Source organism: Gracilinanus agilis, chromosome 5 (genome assembly GCF_016433145.1).
Source record: "Gracilinanus agilis isolate LMUSP501 chromosome 5, AgileGrace, whole genome shotgun sequence".
NCBI classification, from domain to species: Eukaryota; Metazoa; Chordata; class Mammalia; order Didelphimorphia; family Didelphidae; genus Gracilinanus; species Gracilinanus agilis.
In genome coordinates this window covers 285,407,900-285,430,962 of record NC_058134.1, presented here as the reverse complement: position 1 = coordinate 285,430,962, position 23,063 = coordinate 285,407,900, and the positions used below count along the sequence as shown (strand labels likewise).

Genomic DNA, 23,063 nt, shown 5'->3' with positions numbered 1-23,063 from the left:
TTATATCAAACCATCCCTACATTACTGAAACAAATTGTTGTAATCTCTTAGCTTGTGTTTTCTTCAGGATTTTTGAATTCACATTCATCAATAAGATTGGTCTATAATTTTCTTTCTCTGTTTTTGCTTTTTAGGGTTTAAGTATTAGCACCATATTTGTTTCATCAAAAGAGTTTGATAAAACTCCCTCTTTACCTGTTATTTCAAATAATTTGTTTAATATTGGAATTAGTTTGTCCTTAAATGTTTTGTAAAATTCATTTGTAAATCCATTTGGTTCTAATGCTTTTTTCTTGGGAATTTTATTTATGGCTTGTTCAATTGTTCCAAAATAGGTTTATTAACATATTCTGTTTCTTCCTCTAATAGTTTAGGCAGTTTTTTTAGTAAGTATTCTTCTATTTCTCTTTCATTGTTAAATTTGTTTTCATATAGTTGAGTAAAAAAATCCCAATAGCTGATAGCAGGTGAAAGCAATAAATGTTGGAGGGGATGTGGCAAAACTGGGACATTAATGCATTGCTGGTGGAGTTGTGAACTGATCCAACCATTCTGGATGGCAGTTTGGAACTATGCTTAAAGGGCTTTAAAAGACTGTCTTCCTTTTGATTCAGCCATAGCACTGCTTGGATTATACTCCAAAGAGATCATAGATAAAAAGACAAGTACAAAAATATTTATAACTGCACTTTTTGTGGTGGAAAAAAACTGGAAAATGAGGGTATGCCTTTCAATTGGGGAATGGCCGAACAAATTGTAGTATATGCTGGTGATGGAATACTGTTGTGCTCAAAGGAATAATAAACTGGAGCAATTCCATGTTAACTGGAATGACCTCCAGGAATTGGTGCAGAGTGAAAGGAGCAGAGGCAAGAAGAACATTGTATGCAGAGACTGACACACTGTGGTAAAGTTGAATGTAATGGACTTCTGTACTAGCAGCAATGCAATGACCCGGGACAATTCTGAGGAATTTATGGAAAAGAACGCTCTCTACATTTAGAAGAAGAACTACATTTAGAGGAGTGAAAACAGAAGAAAAAACAAGTGCTTGAACACATGGGTTGATGCAGACATGATTGGGGATGTAGACTTGAAATGACCACGCCAATGCAATTATCAGTAATTTGGACATAAGTCTTGATTGATGACACATGTTAAAACCAGTGGAAATGCACATTGGCTATGTGGGAGGGTGAAGGGGGGGTGAAGGGGAAAGTAAAAACATGAATCATGTAACCATGGAAAATTTTTCTAAAAAATAAAATATTTAAAAAACAAAATAAAACAAAAACAAACAAAAATCCCAATAGTTGCTTTAATTATTCACTTTTTCCATCTTTAATACAAATGATTTACTTTTCTTTTATTTTTATTAGATTAATGAATGGTTTGTCAATTTTGTTGATATTTTCATGACACCAACCCACAGATTTATTTATCAATTCAAGGGTTTTCTTACATTAGATTTTATTGATATTACCCTTGTTTTTTTGGGACTTCTAATTTAGTGTTTAGTTAGGGATTTTTAATGTATGCTTTTTTAGATTTTTTTTTGTAATCCTAATTCATTCATCTTTTCTTTCTCCATTTTATTAACAGATACATTTAGAGATATAATTTTTTTCTCCAATTACTGCTTTTGCTATATCCCATAGACTTTGGTCTGTTGTCTCATGTAATTAATAGGTGGATCAATGGGCCTTATGCTGGTAATAGGCTGGACAGGAGGAAAGGCTGGTTGCCAAGGATGGAATGAGCTGTACCCAGGCTGAGCTTGATACTTGTTATGAATGTATCAAGAATCAACCCAGGAAAGTGAGTGTCAAGAGAAAATTCTCATACCAGCCCCTTCCTACTGAGGAAGCAACTTCTTATTGGTGAATCAAAGGCTGACAGGAAGTGGATGTTGAACTTCATGCCCTTAAGCAATGGAGTATGTTCCAGCCCAAACTGCTCAGAACCCTTCCTGGTGCCTGTTCCTCCTTGGCCTTAGATGGTTGGCAAATAATTACAGAATTCTCTGATTAAAGCTAAGGGGTTTATTGATAACAGAGTATGGGAACAAGGCAGTGGAAGGAGGGTCAGGAAATACTGTGATCTAAGGAGAAAGACTATCTGACTAAGGTTGCTATGGATCCTGTCTGGATGGTCTTTTGCTGACCCAGGGCAGGCAGCCCTGTGTCATAGTGATGCGGTCTCTGGTCTCTGGTTGATAAATAAAGTTGTTCTTGGACTAAATTTTGCCAGTGATGATAATAATATTATTGAGTTGCTCTAAAAGATAGGTCTTAAACACTACTCTATTCTAGGCCTAAGCTACTCACGTTCTCACTCCCACCAACCTGCGGCCCAAGGGGTGGGGGGTAAGGGGTAAGTGAGTGGTTAGGGCGAAGTCAGATAAGAATAGAACCCAGCCCTGGGTCTCCAGGGCTTTACATACTCTTGGCTCAACTGGCAGTTGGTGCTTTGCCCTATGCCAACATTCCATCTAGGGCAACTGATAGGTTGTCCTAAACCAACATAGCAAGGTTAAAAATCCTATCATTATTTTTCTCTTTATTGAAATTATTTATTATTTCAAAGTTTTATTCTTTAACCCATTCATTCTATAAGATCAAATTATTTAGTCTTCAATTAGTTTTTATTTTTTGTTTCCATGGACATTTATTATATACAATTTTTATAGCCGATATGAGAAGAGTGCATTTAATATTTCTATTTTTCTATATTTAAGTATGATATTTTTGTCATCTAATATATGGTCAATTTTTGTGAAGGTACCATGTACTACTGAGAAGAAGATGTATGCTTTTCTGTTCCTATTTAATTCTCTCCTGATATATATCATATGTAACTTAATCTAAGATTTGATTAATCTCCTTGACTTCTTATTTTTTAATTAATTTAGTTCTGTGATTATTATTTTGTTATCTATTTCTATCTGTAATTTATTTAATTTTTCCTTTAAAATTTGAATGCTATAACAATTGGTGCATGTACACTTAAAATAGATTGTCTTATAGTACCTTTTAAGATGATATAATTTCCTTATTTATTTCTAATTTAATTAAATCTATTTTAGCTTTAACTTTGTCAGAGATCATGATTACTACCTTCTACTTTCTTTATATCAGTGGAAGCATAGTATATTATTCTCTAACCCTTTATTTTTACTCTATCTGTGTCTCTCACTCTCATTTTTGTGTGTTTCTTGTGAAGCTTCAAATCTTCTCTGGGAATCTTCAAGGGGTGAATTGCTTCAGGATAAAAGATGAATAAGGTCAAACCCACTGCAGGTTGCTGAAGGAAAAGACTCTGGGAAGAAATGGTAGGAGATAAAGGTTTCTGTCAGGTCCCCACTTCCAGCTTGCTACATTAGAGCCTATGGAGAATTTCCCTTTGAATGAGATCAAGGATTCTCTCTCTCTCTCTCTCTCTCTCTCTCTCTCTCTCTCTCTCTCTCTCTCTCTCTCTCTCTCTCTCTCTCTCTCATCTATTTAATTAATTTAGAATATTTTGCCATGTTTACAAGATTCATGTTCTTTCTCTCCTTTCCCCTCCTCCCATAGCCAACACACAATTCCACTGGGTTTTTCATGTGTAGATCAAGACCTATTTCCATATTATTGATATTTGCACTAGGGTGATCATTTAGTCAATATACCCAATCATATCCCCATCAACCCATATGATCAAGCAGTTGTTTTTCTTCTGTAACTTCTCCAAGAGTTCTTCCTCTGAATATGTAGAGTGTTTTTTTCTCATAAGTCCTTCAGAGTTGTCCTGGATCATTGCATTGCTGATAGTAGAAAAGTTCATTACATTGAATTGTACTACAGTGTATCAGCCTCCGTGTATAATGTTCTCCTGGTTCTGCTCCTTTCACTTTGCATCAATTCCTGGGAGTCATTCCAGTTCATATGGAATTCTTCCATTTCATTATTCCTTTGAGCAAAATAGTATTCCATCACCAAAAGATACCACAATTGGTTCAGTCATTCACCAATTGAAGGGCATCGCCTCATTTTCCAATTTTTTGCCACCACATAGAGCATGGCTATAAATATTTTTGTATAAGCCTTTTCCCCAATTATCTCTTTGGGGCACAAACCCAGCAATTATGGCTGGATCAAGAGGCAGCATAGTCTTTTAAAGTCCTTTGGGAATAGTTCCAAATTACCTTCCTGAATGGTTGGATCAATTCACAACTCCACCAGCAATGCATTAATGTCCCACTTTTGCCACATCCCCTCCAACATTTATTACTTTCTTTTGCTGTCATTTTAGCCAATCTGCTAGGTGTGAGGTGGTACCTCAGAGTTGTTTTGATTTGCATTTCTCTAATTATAAGAGATTTAGAACACTTTTTCATGTGCTCATTGATAATTTTTATTTCTTTAACTGAAAATTACCTATTCATGTCCCTTGCCCATTTATCAATTGGGGAATGACTTGATTTTTTGTACAATTGATTTACCTCCTCATAAATGTGAGTAATTAGACCTTTGTCAGAGGTTTTTGTTATAAAGCTTTTTTTCTGATTTGTTAGTTCCCTTTTAGTTTTGGTTGCATTGGTTTTGTTTGTACAAAATCTTTTTAATTTAATGTAATAAAAATTATTTATTTTATATTTTGTAATTTTTTCTCACTCTTGCTTCATCTTAAAAACCTTTCCTTTCCCAGAGATCTGACAAGTGTACTATTCTGTGTTTACCTAATTTACTTATAGTTTCCTTCTTTATACTCAAGTCATTCACCCATTCTGAATTTATCTTGGTGTAGGGTATGAGATGTTAATCTAAACCTAATCTCTCTCATACTGTTTTCCAATTTTCCCATCAGTTTTTTGTCAAATAGTGGATTTTTGTTCCAAAACCTGGGATCTTTGGGTTTATCATATACTGTCTTGCTTATGTCACTTACCCCAAGTCAATTCCTCTGATCCTCCTTTCTGTCTCTTAGCCAGTACCATACTATTTTGATGATCAATGTTGTATAGTACATTTTAAAATCTGGTATGGCTAGGCCCTTTGTTCTTCCAAATAAACTTTGTTATAGTTTTTTCTAATTCATTAAAAACATTTCTTGGTAGTTTGATAGGTATGGCACTAAATAAGTAAATTCATTTAGGTAGGATTGTCATTTTATTATGTTAGCTCATCCTACCCATGAGAAATTAATGTTTTTCCAATTGTTTAGATCTAGTTTTAATCATGTGGAAAGTGTTTTGTAGTTGTGTTTGTATAATTCCTGTGTTTGTCTTAGCAGAGAGATTCCTAAGTATTTTATATTGTCTAGGGTGATTTTAAATGGAATTTCTCTTTTTAACTCTTACTGCTGTGATGTGTTGGAAATATATAGAAATGCTGATGATTTATGTGCATTTATTTTGTATCCTGCAACTTTGCTAAAGTTGTTCATTATTTCCACTAGCTTTTTAGTTGATTCTCCAGGATTCTTTAGGTAGACCATCATATCATCTGCAAAGAGTGATAGCTTAGTCTCCTCATTGCCTATTTTAATACCTTCAATTGCTTTTTCTTCTCTAATTGCTACTGCTAGTGTTTCTAGTATAATGTTAAATAATAGAGGTGATAATGGGCATCCTTGTTTCACTCCTGATCTTATTGGGATGGCTCCTAATTTATCTGCATTGCAGGTGATACTTGCTGATGGTTTTCAATATATACTGTATATTATTTTTAGGAAAGGCTTTTCAATTCTATACTTTCCAGTGTTTTCAGTAGGAACTGGTGTTGCATTTTGTCAAAGGCTTTTTCTGCATCTATTGAGTTAATCATGTGATTTTGTTGGTTTGCTTGTTGATATGGTCAATTATGTGCATGATTTTCCTAATATTGAACCATCCTTGCATTCCCGGTATAAATCCAACCTGATCATAATGAATAACCCTCATGACCACTTGTTGGAGTGGTTTTTGCTAGTATTCTATTTTGTATCTACGTTCATTAAGGAGATTAGTCTGTAGTTTTCTTTCTCTGTTTTTGGTCTGCCTAGCTTTAGAATCAGTACCATATTTGTGTCATATAAAGGAATTCAGTAGGACTCCTTCTTTTTTTTTATTATGTCATTTAGTTTGTATAGCATTGGGATTAGTTGTTCTTTTAATGTTTGATAGAATTCACTTATGAATCCATCAGGCCCTGGGAATTTTTTCTTAGGGAGTTCATTGATGGCTTATTCAATTTCTTTTTTAGATATGGGATTATTTAAGTATTCTATTTCTTTTGCTGTTAATCTAGGCAATTTATTATTTTAAAATATTCATCCATATCACCTAGATTGCCATATTTATTGCCATATAATTGGGCAAAATAGTTTTTAATGATTGCCTTAATTTCCTCTTCATTAGAGGTGACGTGTCCCCTTTCATCTTTGATATTGTTAATTTGGTTTTCTTCTTTTTTTCTTTCTTTCTTCTTTCCTTTTTCAATTAGATCAACCAGTACTTCATCTATTTTATTTGTCTTTTCAAAGTACCAGCTTCTATTCTTATTTATTAATTCAATAGTTCTTTTATTATCCATTTTATTAATTTCTCCTTTAATTTTTAGTATTTCTAATTTAGTTTTCATCTGGGGATTTTTAATTTGTTTGCTTTCTAGTTTTTTAATTTGCATGCCCAATTCATTGACCCTCCCTAATTTGTTAATATATGCACTGGATATAAATTTCCCCCTGAGCATTGCTTTGGGTGCATGTCATTGATTTTGGTATGATGTTTCATCACTGTCATTCTCTTCAATGAAATTATTAATTGTTTCTATGATTTGTTCTTTAACCAATTTTGGAGGATCATATTATTTAATTTCATTTTAATTAATCAAAATTAATCATATTAATTAATTTTTGGTTTGGCTCTCCATTTACCTTTTTTAATTATTATTTTTATTGCATTGTGATCTGAAAAGGTTGCATTTATTATTTATCCTTTTTTGCATTTATTTGCCATGTTTTTATGCCCTAAAACATGGTCAATTTTTGTGAATGTACCATGTACTCCTGAAAAGAAGGTGTATTCCTTTTTTGTTCCTGTTTATTTTTCTCCAAATATCTATGAATACTAATTTTTCAAAGATTTCATTCCCATCTCTTATCTCTTTCTTATATATTTTTTGGTTTGATTTATCTAGATCTGACAGAGGAAGTTTCAGGTCTCCCACTAGCATAGTTTTATTATTTATTTCCTCCTTGAGTTCCACCAATTTCTCCTTTAGAAATCTGGATGCTATACCATTTGGTGCATTCATATTAAGTACTGATATTTCCTCATTGCCTATACTATCTTTTATCAGGATGTAATTACTTTCCCTATCTCTTTTAACTAGGTCTATATTTACTTTGCATTTGTCAGATATCATGATTGTGACTCCTACCTTCTTTTTCTCTGTTGATTCCCAAAAGATTTTGCTCCAGCATTTTAGCTTTATTCTGTGTGTCTACCTGCCTCATGTGTGTTTCTTGTAGACAACATATGGTAGGATTTTGGTTTCTAATCCACTCTGCTATTTATTTTCATTTTATAGGTGAGTTCTTCTTGTTCACTTTCAGAGTTATGAATACTACCTTTGTATTCCCCAACATTTTGATATTCTCTCCTTGTCCTTCCCTTTCCTCTTTCCCTCTTTCCCTCTATACTAGTGTTTTGTTTTTAATATGTCCCTATAATCCTCACCCTTATTTTACTTCCTTTTCTCCCCCATTCCTTTCTTATTCTCCTTTTATTTTTCTTTAGGGTCTTTTTAAGCTACCCCCACACACTCTCTCCCTCCCTAGCATTTGCTTCCCTCCCCACCAGTCCATTTATTACACTTCTATTTTTCTATAGGACATGAATCAATTCTCTTCCCCAATAGTTCTGATTGTTCTTCCCTCTTTCAGTCAATTTCAATGCATGTAAGAATTAAGTATTTTATGTCTCCAAATTCTTTACCCTTCCAATGTATTCTTCCCTGCTCCCACCATGCACTTCTTTATGAAATATAAATTTAACCCATTTTGTCTCTTTTCCCATTTCTCTTAATACTATCTTTTTTTACATCTAGTTTTATATATAGATAATATATAGATATATATTTATTTATATTTATATTTATACATACATATATATATACATATATATATACACACATCTGTGTATATATATCTTGATATTTCATCCTATACAGTTTGTCACTGTTCCCTCTAAATATACTTCTTCTAGCTACCCTGATGATAATAACAATTTTTAAGAGTTACCAATATCATTTTTTTCTTATAGGAATACAAATCATTTGAACTTATTGGGTCCCTTAAAAAAGTTTTGTTTTTTTGTTTTTTTCCCTTCTCTTAATTACCTTCTGGTGATTCTTTTGATTTCTGTTTTTGTATATCAAAATTTCTGTTTAAGTCAGGTTTTTTATTTATGAATGCTTGGAAGTCTTCTATTTTATTAAATGACCATACTTTCCCCTGCAAGAATATAGTCAGTTTTGCTGGGTAGTTGATTCGTAGTTGTAGACCCAGTTCCCTTGCTTTTAAGAATATCATATTCCATGCCTTCTGGTCCTTCAGTGTAGATGAAGCCTGTTCTCATGTTATCCTAACTGTGGTTCAATGGTATCTGAATGACTTCTTCTTAGCAGCTTGTAATATTTTTCACTTGGTCTGGTAGTTCTTGAATTTTGGTATAAGATTCCTGAGCATTGTCAAAATAGGAATTAAATGTAGGAGGTGATCTGTGGATTCTTTCATTCTCCACCTTTCCCTCTTGTTTTTTAGAGCTGTTTTCTTGAATAATTTCCAGTGGGATTATGTCCAGGCTTTTCCTTTTGTCATGATCTTCCAGTAGTCCAATAATTTTTTCTTATCTCAATCTGTTTTCCAGATCTGAGGTTTTGTTAATGAGATGTTTCATATTTTCCTCAATTTTTTCATTCTTTTGATTTTGTTTTATAGATTCTTGCTTCCTTTTGAAGTCATTTGCTTCTAGTTGTTGGATTCTACTTTTTAAATACTGAATAATTTCATTCCTGGCTTTTTGGTCATCCTTCTCCTTCTGGTCTGATTTTCTTTGTAGATTATCTTTCATCTTATTTGCCTTGTTTTCAAGCTGATCTATTTTGAATTTCAAGACACTATTTTCTTATTTTATTTCATGCATTTTCTTTTCCCAATTGTCTTCAGCCTTTCTTAATTGTCTTTTGAGTTCTTGAGTTAATTGAATTTTGAGTTCTTCCAAAGCCTCTGTCTAATTCCCTGGACTTTCTGTGTTTTTTCTTGGTGTTCCTTTGTCCTCCTCTGTTTCATTAGCTTTTTGTTCATTACCTGGATAGAAGCTGTTGATTGTAATTTCTTTTTTCTTTTTCTGTTGTTTACTCATCTTTTTTCCTTCTGTCCCTCCTGTAATTGGCTGTAATCTTGCTTCTCTGATCATTTGCTGGATCTATGGGTTTGGGCTATTATGTCCTGATGGGGCTTCTTCTCTGCCTCACTTACTGATTAGGTTAGGCTGATGGTTTTTAAGAAGCCTGAGGTCAGATCTTCCCCAACTGGCAGCAGAAGCTTACAGCTACTTTCAGTGCAGTCTATGGGGGAGGTGTGTTGAAGCTTCCCTGCCCTCTGAAGACTTATCTGCCCTATTGGTAAGATTAAGCCAGGGCAGAGTTGATCTGCAGAGCTGGATGTGCCCTGAGACCAAAACCTTGAGAAAGGAGGTAGTGTGTGTGTGTGTGTGGGGGGTGATATGGAGTGTTTTGGCTATGACTAGTCTGCCCTCTCTGTGTTTCTCCTCCAGCTGCCTCCCTGCCATCTGTGTTCAACTCCCTGAACCTGGCACAGGTGTGCCAGCAAGGTACTCCCTCCAGAATAGTGCTGTTGCCTGCCCAGAGATTCCAGGACCTTCTGGAGACTCAGCACAGTAGGTGTGGTATGAGTCCTGGGATTTTCCTTCTTTTTTTCCCTTGAACCCAACAGTTCAAGAATTCAGACTTTTTTTGGCATACCTTTTAAGTTGAGTCTAGAGGTAGGATCCCCCAGAATTGTCCTGTTGTTAGATTTGGTTTTCTGTCCCCTTGAACCACTTTGTTTTTTATTGGTATGGAAGGATTTTCAGAGGTCTGGAGTATTGCTGTGTCTAAGCTGCCATCTTCCCAGAATCCTATAGTGATTGTGCCCAAGGATTTTTTCTTGATTAACCTGAGTTACCCTTATCTCAAAGAGAATTCCTTCACTCTGTATTGTCTGGTATATATTCTCTTATGTAGAGTTTTCCTCATTTCTGTTTTGTTATTTGGGACATGTGTTCATTTGGAACAGGCATTTGGTGGGAAAGGAATCAAGCCTTGGCTATAAAGCGAGGAGTGCACATTCCCGCAGTAATGACAAAACAATTAGAAGTTAGATCAAACTTAATTATACTTTACAGACTAAGAATGTTTAGGGGGAACAGATAATCCTAGTCTAGTACCACTTCTCTCTGATGAAAGAATAGTTTCCTCCAGGCCCAACTTTCTGTTTTACCTCCTGGCAGGAATTAACATCTCACTTGGAAGAAATTTGGGATTAGAGATGTCTATTCCATCTCCCTTCAAGCCATACTATAGCAATTGAAGGACATTACTCATGGATCATCCTCTTTTTACAGTTGGAGACAAGAAGACCCAATAGGTTCAAGTCTTGCCTCTGATACATACTATATATATATGGTACTTGGTAAATCACTTCAACTTTTTGTGCCTTAGGCAATTCCTTTGAACTTTACAACTTTTGAGTCAGAGCTGAGTTGTCAGATGTCTTTGGAGTTCTTTTTCTGGGAGTTTATCATGCTGACAAAATCACAGATCTTTGTTTATTCACATAATCTTGATTTTAGAAATTTCTCAATTGTTCACATGTAACTAACAGAAATATTAAAGTAGAAGTGATTTTCTTTCTTTTTTTTTTTTCTAAAACCCTTACCTTCTGTCTTGGAGCCAATACACAGTATTGTAAGTGGTAAGTGTTGGCAATGGGGGTCAAGTGACTTGCCCAGGGACACACAGCTGGGAAGTGTCTGAGGCCAGATTTGAACCTAGGACCTCCCATCTCTAGACCTGGCTCTCAATCTACTGAGCTACCCAGCTGCTCCCTAGAAGTGATTTTCTAATGAGTGGGACATACAAAGATTTTTTGTTTCATGAAAGGGTTATGAAAATAATAGTGGAAGAGATAATTATTGTTTTCTTATCTGCTGTCCTAAAATACAAGGATTTAATTGCCCACTTAAAGATAAATTGTTAGAAGGGGCAGTAAGGTAGCTTGGTGAATGGAGAGCCAGATCTAGAGAGAGGAAGTCCTGGGTTCGAATGTGGCCTCAAACACTTCCTAGCTGTGTGACTCTGGGCAAGTCACTTACCCCCATTATCTACCTCTTATCACTCTTCTGTCTTGGAGCCAACAGACAGTATTGATTCTAATATGGAAGGTAAGATTTTAAAAAGATAATTGGTTAGGCTTTGTTTGGAGGTTTTATGACCTGTTACTGATGAATTGGACTTCTTTTGTTTGGTCTAGACAAGTGGAGAGTTTGGCACAATTACCATGCATTTCATTGCAGGTGTTTTGTCAAACATAACCATCAATCCAGACAAACTTATGGGAAGCAACCTTTTCATGCTGACAATGATTCAGAGAAAACAATTCAGTTGAAGGCTGGCTGTCTTTGTGATTTCAAATTTAATTCCAAGAATTACTTTTGTGATTGCAAGTTTAATTCCAAGAATAATAAAGTGTGTGATTTTAAAAGAACATGTGTTAAATAAATTGGTTATTTTAAATAATTATCTTTCGTTCTGTTGATAACATCTTTAAATATGACTTAGTTAAAATTTATTTCATCTTACTAAATGCATAAGTGAAAAATAATTTTAATCATATATCCCAATAATTCTATCATTTAATAGGCCTTAGTTGAAACTTGGGGATTTTGATCGTCTGATATAATGCATGTGTGCATGAGAGAGAGTGAAAGAGAAAGAGACAGAGACAGAAACAGAGACAAGCAGAGACAGAGGCAAATAGACAGATAGAGACAGACAGAGAAGTGGGGAAGAGATGATGTGGGAGAGAAAGAGACAGAAAGGCAACTCTGTCTCATTACCAAAAAGAATTATAAATATTCATTGCTAAAGAAAGCTATTGAATTTGAGAGAAACAAAAGAAATTGTTTCCTGTTAAGGATAGAGAGAAGCCAAAGAAGATCTAGAAAAAGGATCTTTTCTGCTATAGCTGTTTTCACTTTTACCTTGCTGAGGATTTGTGAAGAGAATTTACTTAACATCTTCAGAGAAATTGAATGGCATAAGACCATTTTCACAAGTGAAAAGAAATCAGCTTAAAATAAAGTGAGAATCTGAAATGGCCTTGGATATGATTTCTTGCACAATAAAAATATTGTATATAATTATCTATATCTTACCAGCACTGAGCATAGTGCCTGACACATTGTAGGAAAATAATAAATGTTAATTGATTGATCCTGAGAAATAAGAAATTACTACTGAAAAAGAAATTTTCTTCAATTTATTTAATAATATATTTCATGAACTTGAACAAAGTTCATGCTAATTAATTAATAAGAAATATTTCACTTTGATTGATGAGGAATGAAATATCAAGATATATCCTTAGATTTCTCTAGAACTTGGGATGATCATATTAAAAAAAGAAAATGAGTCAAGTGGTAGACTGAGGAATGGTTTATGAGTCACTCAGATCCATAATAATTTACTACAAATGAAAGTCTGTCTTTTACATTAAAAATGGATCTTGAATTGAATTTAAACAAAATATGGGTATTCTATAAGATGGAGATGGAATTCCAAGAGAATGGAGGATAGGTTTTTCAGCATGGGGAATTTCCATTACAAAAGCATAGAGATGGAAAACAAAGTGAGACTATATGAAATTATAAAGGCTGTTTACATGGAAAAGTAAGAAGATCATATAGTGTGTGAATGGGAGTACTTGGCTTTAAAGTAGGAAAAGTAACTTAGGGAAGGTTACAAAAATCTTTAAATGCTAAATAACATTATATTTATTCCAAAAGCAACTGGAAATCAGTGTAATTTATTAAGTAGATAAGTGAGTTAGATTTGAACTTAAGGAAAATCAATTTGACTTTTGTGGAGAATGGATAGCAGTGATATAGAAGGCCAGTTAGAAAGATTTTACAATTTCTGGTTAAAATGGTAATGGCAAAAGAGCCAATGTTCCCTAGGGGGTAGCAGCAAAGAAACTGGAAACATTATTTTAAATGTTGTCTCCTTTGATAACATCACATTTTTTCTGATTGACAGTGCTAAATGCTTTGGTTGACTTATGTAGTTTGGATTTCCAAGGCTCTCAGAGGAGAGAGTCTTGAGGCATGGGGTTGAGATCTATTTCAAGTTCATTTGTGTGTCCTTCCTCTTTTCCTTGGTTCTCTGTCATAGCATTGACTATCATAGCCCCAGCAAAATTCCACAAACTTCTAGAGACCAGATTTCTATGACACTGTGAAGAGGGAGGGTAGGCTGGGATGAGGGGTTTAATTTTGTTATAAGTCTATAGGCTTGGGGTTTTGGGGTTAACTAGTGTAACTTGACTGCCAGTAGCATAGTGGTGGTGAGCAAAGAGGTGCTGAGTGAACATTCTCAAGGTAAAAGCATCCATTTGATCTTTTACATTCTGGGTGCCCTAGACCTTAATGGCATCTGAAATTGTCTTATCCATGGTGCAAGTCTCTAGGTACCTATCTTGTTGATAGTTGTTGACCACCATTCCCCCATTAACTTGCACTGGTTCAATAACATCTGAATCTATGAGGGAATTCTGTCCATATTTAGTATCCCAACCAAATAAGATATAAGTCTGTAAAAAATATTTGGCCTATCTCTGTTTTTTGGTCTGTCTGTCTCTGTGTTTTAACAGACTGCAGAATTCCCAAAGAAGAAACTCCCTCTACCAATGGATATTGCTACTGTTACTGCAACTTATGACCTGACAAGTGTTGCCTGATGTGCTGAGGTTAAAGGTCTACATTTATATTGCCAGTATGCTTCAGAGGAAAACTTTAACTTAAGTCTGATTTACTCAGAAGTTCATATTTCCACCATTGTTGTGAAATTGAACCAAAAAGAATGGGATTCTTGGGACAGTTATTTGTCAGTGGGGAAGAAGTCATCCAATGACTGTGGATCAAAGATAGGAGGCCAAACTGAAAGTATTAGCATTTATTAGCATGCTATGGGGGACTGCTCATTAATAGCAAATTCAGCTGTCAAATTTAATTTTTATAACATTTTAGTTCTGTTTAAAGTACACTGTCAATCTAGCATTTTTGTGGCATCTTAAGATAGATAAGTAAACCATTTAATAGGAGAGTGAGGTTAGCAAAAAGGGGAATAAGCCAAGGATAAAAGCAGATTTCTGGCAGAATATTTACTATATAGCTGGAATAGTTTGTTATTGGAAACAAGAGCACAAAAAATTCCCTCTTCAAGGATAAGAGAAAAAGAGAGGAGACCAAATACTTTTACATTTGTTAAAGAAATCCATTTAGACAAAACAGAAGGTAACTTATCCAAGGGTAACTAATAGACACTCCACTTGATGAGACCATCTGATTTTCTGTTTCCTTGCATGATTTATTTTATTTTACTTCTCTGTCAATAGTGATTGGGAACTTTTTACTATTAGGATATTACTTAGTTGGGATATAGTTAATCCAAAATGTCTTAAAGTGATTTTAGTTCTTTCCTACTCCACCAATATTTAGAATTTCCCCCCAAACAAATAAATATACGCAGCTAAATAAATGAATAAACATCCAAACAAATATATAGAAAAATACCTTCAAATACAGATTGTCAACAACTCATAACCCAGACTTGTGGAAACATATTCTAGACCTGCAAATTTAGCAAATCAGATTCTCAATCACCTCTATAGACATATAATGAATATTGGAATTTAAAATCTGTTCTGAAATTATACATATATATGAAATGTCCTTTTCCCTCTATGGTTCTTATATGCTCAGTTACTCATTTAAAGGCAATTAGTATAGAAATCACAATACTTTAAGAAGTTCTTAACTAAGATCTGGCTTCAAATAGTTACTTGCTATGTGCCACTGGGCAAGTTATTTAACTGTTTTCTAGCTCAATTTCCTCATTTATAAAATAGGAATAACATTAATAGTGTCTACTTCCCAGGGCTGTTGCAAGAATAAAATGAGATAATATTTATAAAGTACTTTGCAGACCTTAAAATACTATATAAATGCTATTTATTATTATTGATGTTATTTACTGTGCCTTTAAAACTGAGTTTCAAAGTTCAGGGCTTTCAGCAATAACTGCCCTGAAGGAAAACTATATAGAATATCAAAAGGATTCTCAGAGTGATTCTAGCCTTTGCTGCTATTAGGCTGACATCTTGGCTCTGTCTCCTTTTATAGACGGAATATTAAGACCATGTCTTCACTAGAGGTCATTCAGATTGTCAATAGACTTCCAGAGGAAGAATTAGGTAACTTGGAGAAGAATCTTTCTTTAATGATAGATCACAGATACAAAATCAATAGCTATTTAACTGGGTAAGATAGTAAAAATAAAAGAAATTAGAGAAAACTATTTTTCCTCCATAACATACTTTTCAGGGCTTCTTTGACATCCTTGTTTCTTAGAGAATAAATCAAAGGGTTCAACATGGGAGTGACAAAAGTATAACATAGAGAGGCTGCTTTACCTAGTTCTGGATTACTGGCAGGTGTGAGGTACATAAAAGAAACAGTCCCATAAAGCAAGCTAACAACCATCAGATGGGACCCACAAGTGGAGAATGCTTTCATTTGTCCTTCATTGGAATGCATCTTCAGAATAGTGGACAAGATATAGATGTAGGACACCATGATGACTATGATGGTGGGCAAAATAATGAGGACAGCCAGGGTATATGATATCACCTCATTGATAAAGACATTAGAACATGCAATCTTCTGTATTGCACGGGTGTCACAGTAAAAAAAGTCGATAACATGAGATGCACAGAAGGACATAGTAAAGGTAATGATGGCTTGAATGATGGAACTAATACAGCCAAAAAAGTACGATCCTGCCACCAGCTGGATGCAGAGGCGTCTTGACATGCGAACAGAATATAGGAGTGGGGAGCAGATGGCTATGAATCGGTCATAGGCCATGGCTGCCAAGAGAAAACCTTCAGTCACAATAAAGAGAGCAAAAAAGAAGAGCTGGGCCACACAGCCTACAAAGGAGATGGTCTTGCTTTCAGATAAGAGATTGGCTATGGCTTTGGGTGCCACAACAGAAGAATAAGAAAGATCAATAAGAGAGAGATTGCCTAGGAAGAAATACATTGGTGTGTTCAACCGAGAAGCAGTCACAATGAGGATAATCATACCAATATTCCCCAGAAGGACCATGCTATAAATAAGCAGAAAAATGAAGAAAAGAAGGATTTGGAGTTCTGGGTGGACCCGGAAGCCTACAAGAATGAATTCAGTCACTTCTGAGTGGTTGTTTATCTCCTTCTCACCCATGGCAGACACCTGCTGAGAGGTATAAGTCAAGGTCAAGAAATGGATTCTCATTTTTGATCCTGCTATCATCCCTACTGATAAATATTTAATTGATACCAATAAACACATGTCAAATATCTAATTTGATTTGTATAATATTTGATATTTTGTTGTTGTTCACTTGTTTGCAGTCATGACTGACTTTGTGACCTAGTTTAGGCTTTCTTGGCAAAGAGAGTATTCCCTTCTCCATTTTACAAATGGGGAAATTGAGGCTTAAAATGGTTAAATGACTTGCCCATGGTCAACCAGCTTGTCAGTCTCTGAGACCAAATTTGAACTCAGGAAGATGAGGCTCCCTGATTCAAGACGTGGTGCTCTATCTACTACCCCACCTAGCTGTCCATAATACTTAATATAGATTTATATATTGTGTATCTTTGTTTTAGGGGAATGGAGCCTCTTCAGCTATATGGGATATAGAGTAATCATTCTTTTCCCTGCCTTACTCTCTAAGTGTCATGCCACAGTCTTCATATTTCAAAGCCAGAATGGAAAGGAGAGTCCAAGAGAGCAGCAAATCCTTCATATATTTTCTGAATCAACAGCTCTTCCATCTTATTATCCAGTTAGGGGACTCTTCCTCAACTCATTTTCCAGGACCCTGAGTTAGGGATAGATGGAACTAGGTCTCCAAAGCTTCTAAAGGATGAATTTGAAGGAGATAGAGAACATATGTAAATACTCTGCATAACTCACTAAGAAGGGCAATGCTATGTATACCATATGCTCTTGTTTTTTTTGTTGTTGTTGTTGTTGTTGTTGTTGTTTTTTATCTAAGATGAATCTGCCTGATGCCAGGTCTGGCACCTTATCCTTTGGGCCACCTAGCTGCCCCTTGGTGATATTACCAGGTTAATATGGGGCTGTCAGGCTTTTTGTTTTGTTTTGTTTTTATATTTTTTAAACCCTTAACTTCTGTGTATTAGTTCCTTGGTGGAAGAGTGGTAAGGGTAGGCAATGGAGGTCAAGTGACTTGCCCAGGGTCACACAGCTGGGAAGTGTCTGAGGCCGGATTTGAACCTAGGACCTCCTGTCTCTAGGCCTGGCTCTCAATCCACTGAGCTATCCAGCTGCCCCTCATATGCTCTTGTTTTGCTTAACTAAGAACCAATAATAAAGCAAGCTACCTACCTCTCTACACTGAAATAATGGACTTGATGTAAAATGAGATGTATATTTTTGTTTTTGATTAATGAAGGAATTTGATTTGCTTCACTATGCATATTTGTTTTAGAGGATTTTTTTTATTTTTATTTTTTCAGGGTGGGATTTGGGAAAGAGAAAAATAAAGATTTTTTTGTTCAAAAAAGTTAAATTAAAAAATTTGTCTTGAACTTTGGTATCTTGTGTTAATTTTTCTCTTGAATAATATCTGTTTCTATATTACCTATCTCCTAAAAAATCTTCATAAGCTCTATCAGATAAAATATGAGATGCTCAAGCTAACATTTAAGTCCTTTCACAAAATGGCACCCATGTATCTTTCCAGTCATTCAAAGTATACCCCTTGATACATTTTTTTTGCATCTTTACAAATCTTTATATGTGACATTCCATCTTCCATTTCTGCATCTTTGTACAAGTGGTACCCCTTGTTTGGAATGCATGTTCACTTCTTAGAATCCCACCCCCAAAATATATATTGGGTGCAATGCCCTTTACAAGGTGCTTACCTCATCTTCCTGGATGTTAGTGATATCACCCTTATGAAATTACTTTGCATTACCTAATGTTTGTGTATTTCTATAAATATGGAATTTCACCAAATAGAATAAAAGCTCTACCATGGCAAGGACTGTTTTATTTCTCTATTTTTGGTTCCAGTATCTTACATATTGCCTTGCAAATAATGTGATTATTAAATAGAATTGAATCTTAAAATTAAAGAAAAGACACTAATAATTAAAAAAAGATTATGAATACATTAAAATGAGAGAACTAGAGCAAAAGAAAGAAACAGAGATGTAGGCAGAGAGACAGAAAGAAACAGAGATAGACAGTCATAAAAACAAAGACAAGTGAAAACAAAGACCAGGAGAGAATGATTTAAATTGGAAGAAACTGAGGGAATGCCCTTCAGTTGGGGAATGGCTGAACAAATTGTGGTATATGCTGGTGATGGAATACTATTGTGCTCAAAGGAATAATAAACTGGAGGAATTCCATGTGAACTGGACAGACCTCCAGGAATTGATGCAGAGTGAAAGGAGAAGAGCCAGAAGAACATTGTACACAGAGACCAATACACTGTGGTAAAATAGAATGTAATGGACTTCGGTACTAGCAGCAATGCAATCACCCGGGACAATTCTGAGGGATTTATGGAAAATAATGCTGCCCACATTCAGAGGAAGAACTACAGGAGTGAAACAGAAGAAAAACAACTGCTTGAACACATAGGTTGAGGTGGACATGATTGGGGATGTAGACTCGAAACTACCACACCAATGCAACTATCAACAATTTAGAAATAGGTCTTGATCAATGACACATGTTAAAACCAGTGGAAATACACATCAGCCATAGGGGGGAGGAGGAAGTTGGGGGTGAAGGGGAAAGTAAGAGCATGAATTATGTAACCATGTTAACTTTTCAAAAAAATAAATATAAATAAATGCTAAATAAAATTAGATTGACCAGCTAAAAACAAATAAATAAATAAATGGCTGAATAAGCAAATAAATAAATAAATAATTGGAAGAAACTTTAAAAATAATCCAGTACAATAACCAGGTGAGGAAACTGAATCTTGATAATGGCAGACAAGTACTAAATAACAGAGCCAGGATTTGAAAACAGTTTGTCTGATTCCAAAACTAATTGAACTGGAAAGACAAGATCATGAGCACCATCTCAGAACTGATTAATTGATGCCTTTACTCCATATAAGTGAAATAAAGACATATCAATTTGAGCTTTGAATAATAACATGCCAGTTTTCAGATAAAGGGGAGACTCCAAAAGATGGTATTTAGTAGAACTATCATTCTGTAATTTTCTTAAAAAAGAATGATATAATGGAAATAGTACCATATTTGGAGTTGGATGGCTTAGATTCAAATATATTATAGTGTTCATGGGTGTGTAACTCATGCAAAGTTATACATATAGCAAGTGGAGGCAGAACCAGTTGTACAACTTCAAATCCAGCTCACTTTCCATTGCACAAATTTCTTTAATGACGTGGGTACAGTGGATAGAATATTGAGCCTAGAGTCAGGAATTGAGACCAAATCCAGTTTCAGACCCTAACTAATTGTGTGACCCACAGCAAGTCACTTAATCTCTGTTTGCCTCAATTTCTCAAATATAAAATAGGGATAATAATTAGGTTGTTATTAGTACAAAATAAGGTAATATTTTTAAACACTTAGCACAGTGCCTGGCAAATGATAGGTGCTATATTAATGCTACCTTTTAATTTATCTTCATCATCATCATCATCATCATCATTATTACAAATAATCACAATAGAGTCTCCAGTAAGTACAACTTTTTGCTTTAAGAAAAATGTAATTTTTTTCCTAATGACTTTATAGAACTAGTTAGTTCTATAGTAAAGCACTCCCATTGTCTTCAGAGACTCATACCTGGTGTTTTAATAATCTCTGTTGACTTGTTTAACTGAGGGGTGACCTTATTATACCATATATTCTTATGGCATGCATCAATTATCATTTATTCATCCCAATAAAGGACTAGCATGGCTTGATGCTTAAACCAGTCATTTAGTCTTTTGGAGTATCAGGTCCTTTCTCTGTAAAATGAGGCTCTTGAAACAAGCAATCTCTAAGGTGCTGTGCATACATAACATAACCTTCTCTGATTCTATTCTCAGGAAAAGATATGAAAGGCACCTAAAATAAGAAGGTATAATTGTCTAATAACAGGCTATTACACAGTATTGTCCCTTACGAAGCATCAGGATGCCACCCTATGACGATTGTAAATCCTTTCAAAATTTGATTAACATGAACGTGGTGTCTTGGTATGAACTAACTTTGTACAGGGATATTTTCATTTAAACAGAGATCAAAACTTTAAGCTAAAAATAATAGAAACAAATATATGTATGATGTTTTACATGTATAATCTTATATGAACTTTTCCTTGTTATAAAGTTGATATCTCCATTTTAGAGAAGAGACAAAGAGAAGTTAAATGACTTACCAATAGTCCTACAGTAAATGTCAAAGATGAGATTCAGACCTAGGATTCTCCCAGCTCCAAGTTTTTTCAGTTTTCTTTGCTGCCTCTATAAAGGAAGGAAGTTCTAGCAGGAAAATTTTAGGCACCAAACAGAAGATAGAGGAGACTCTAAAGGTGCACTGGGCTTTATTCACAACCCAATGAACTTGAAGAGAGCCAAAGAACTTCCTTGTTTGGACTCTCTTTTGTCTGGGATGACAGAAGAGTTATCCAAATCCATATGTAAAATATACATACATATATGTATTCATGTGTACATGTATATGTGTATATATATGGATGCATATAATGGCTTTTTGACTCAGAAGACTGTCATACACACAATTCTGTGTGTATTTTTATTTACATATGAATATAAAATATTTTTAAATTATCATATAAACTCAACTATTTCCTTGAGGCATAAGGTCAGTCTTAAGATTTAGAAAGCATTATATTTCTTTAGGCAATGGTTTCACTTCATTTAAATTCACTGAGTTATCCTTATATTCCCTCCTTCCTGATAACCATCAAAATATAGTGGGAAGAGCACTAAATCTGGCGTCCAAGGCCTTGAGTTGAATTAGCTTTGAATCACCTGGGTGATCTTAATCGAATCAGTTAATTGGTCCTGTCTTCAGTTTGTTTATCTGTAAAATGAAAAGCTTAGACTAGGTACTTTCTAAGGTCCCATTCAGCTTGAACCCTATGATCCCAAACTCCCAAATCATTTCAAAAAGTTGAAAGCCAACAGAAGTTAATATTTACAGATTTCTCATGTATGTGGTAAAAAGTTAGGGGAAAATGTGAAAAAAAAAAAACAGAAAGAATGAAGATTCTGAGGAATCAGGGAAAAAAGGTATGAATGAAGGATGCCTAAACTTCAGAAAGTCTTCGAAACAGGAAAAAAAAAGATTATTGGATAGAAAATAGCTTCATTAATTTTGACCCACTAGAAATGTCCTTTATATAAACACAAAAAATTAGATTAATATACATTGGTAAGAATTATCTAGCCACTGAGCATTGAGATGGGAACTTTGAAGGAAGTTGTAGAATCTCTTTTTCTTTAGCTATGTTCAAAACAAGATTGAGTCTCCAGACTGGGATGACTTAAGTAAAGTTTAGACCAGGGTGATGGAATGGACTATATGATTTCTTCAGGTCATTTCCAATTCTCACATACCAAAATAGTATATTCAAGATCAAAGCAAAATTTGAACTCTTTAAAATGTCTCCTATCCTAATACAGTGCACGAGACATCAAAGGGAGCCAATATTTTTTAAACTGTTAATCATTTGACCAAAATAGAAAAAAATTACATTTGTGCATTTAACTCTTACCTGAAGATATTTTCTGTTCCTTCTCTTGGTTATGTCTTTACCTATAGAAAATTGAAATTTCTTGGTTTTGATTATGAAAAGGAAAAAGAAATAAATAGCAGAATCCAAATTCAACAGATGAAAAAAAATTTTAAGTCATATGAACTGATGCAAAATGAAATGTAAAGAATGAAGAGAACATTGTACACAGTAACAATAGCATTGTATGATGATGAGCTATGAATGACTTAGCTATTCTGAGAAATATAACAATCCAGGATAATTCCAAAGAATTTAAGTAGGAAAAAATTATACAGATTTATTCAGAGAAAGAACTGATGGATTCTGAATGCAGATCGAAGTGTGCACACGCACGTGCGTGCGCGCGCGCGTGTGTGTGTGTGTGTGTGTGTGTGTGTGTGTCTGTATAAAGTTTCGCTATTCATTTTGGGTCTGCATTTTCTTTTGCAACATGGCTAATATGGAAATATTTTGCATGATTGCACATGCACATTCTATATCGAATTGTTTCCTTCTCAAGGAGGGAGGACAAAACAGAAATAGGAAGAGAATTTTGAACTCAAAATTTAAAAGAAAAGGTTAAAAATTGTGTTTACATGTAATTGAGAAAAATAAAATAAAATTAATTGCTTTAAAAAAGAAAGAAATATTTTAAGTCACATGCAATACCCCTTTAAGAAGTTCCAGATCTATACAGTCATGTCAGTTTGAGGTCTTGCCAGATAGATACATTTTCCCATTATTCTAATAAAAAGACTTTTCTTTTCCTAGGAAGTTTTTTTTCCTTTTCCTTGAAAGAATGCTGTATATTTCCCACAACAAAGTCTAGATCCTGTACATCTCTTCAAGCCATATGAATAAATCTTTCTCAAAGGAAAAATAGGAAAGATGTTGGATCTTG

General features: G+C 34.6%; 1 protein-coding gene across 1 annotated transcript; it reads right to left on the bottom strand.

Annotated features, from left to right (window-relative positions):
• Positions 1 to 15,646: 15,646 nt before the first annotated feature.
• Positions 15,647 to 16,600, bottom strand: LOC123248551 (olfactory receptor 9K2-like). The gene has a single exon (XM_044677366.1). The coding sequence runs from the start codon at positions 16,586 to 16,588 to the stop codon at positions 15,647 to 15,649; it is 942 nt and encodes a 313-aa protein (XP_044533301.1). The 5' UTR covers positions 16,589 to 16,600.
• Between the last annotated feature and the right edge of the window lie 6,463 nt (positions 16,601 to 23,063).

Excerpts from the sequence above, each read along its gene's own strand:
- LOC123248551 (XM_044677366.1), bottom strand. The coding sequence starts at position 16,588 with ATGGGTGAGAAGGAGATAAACAACCACTCAGAAGTGACTGAATTCATT.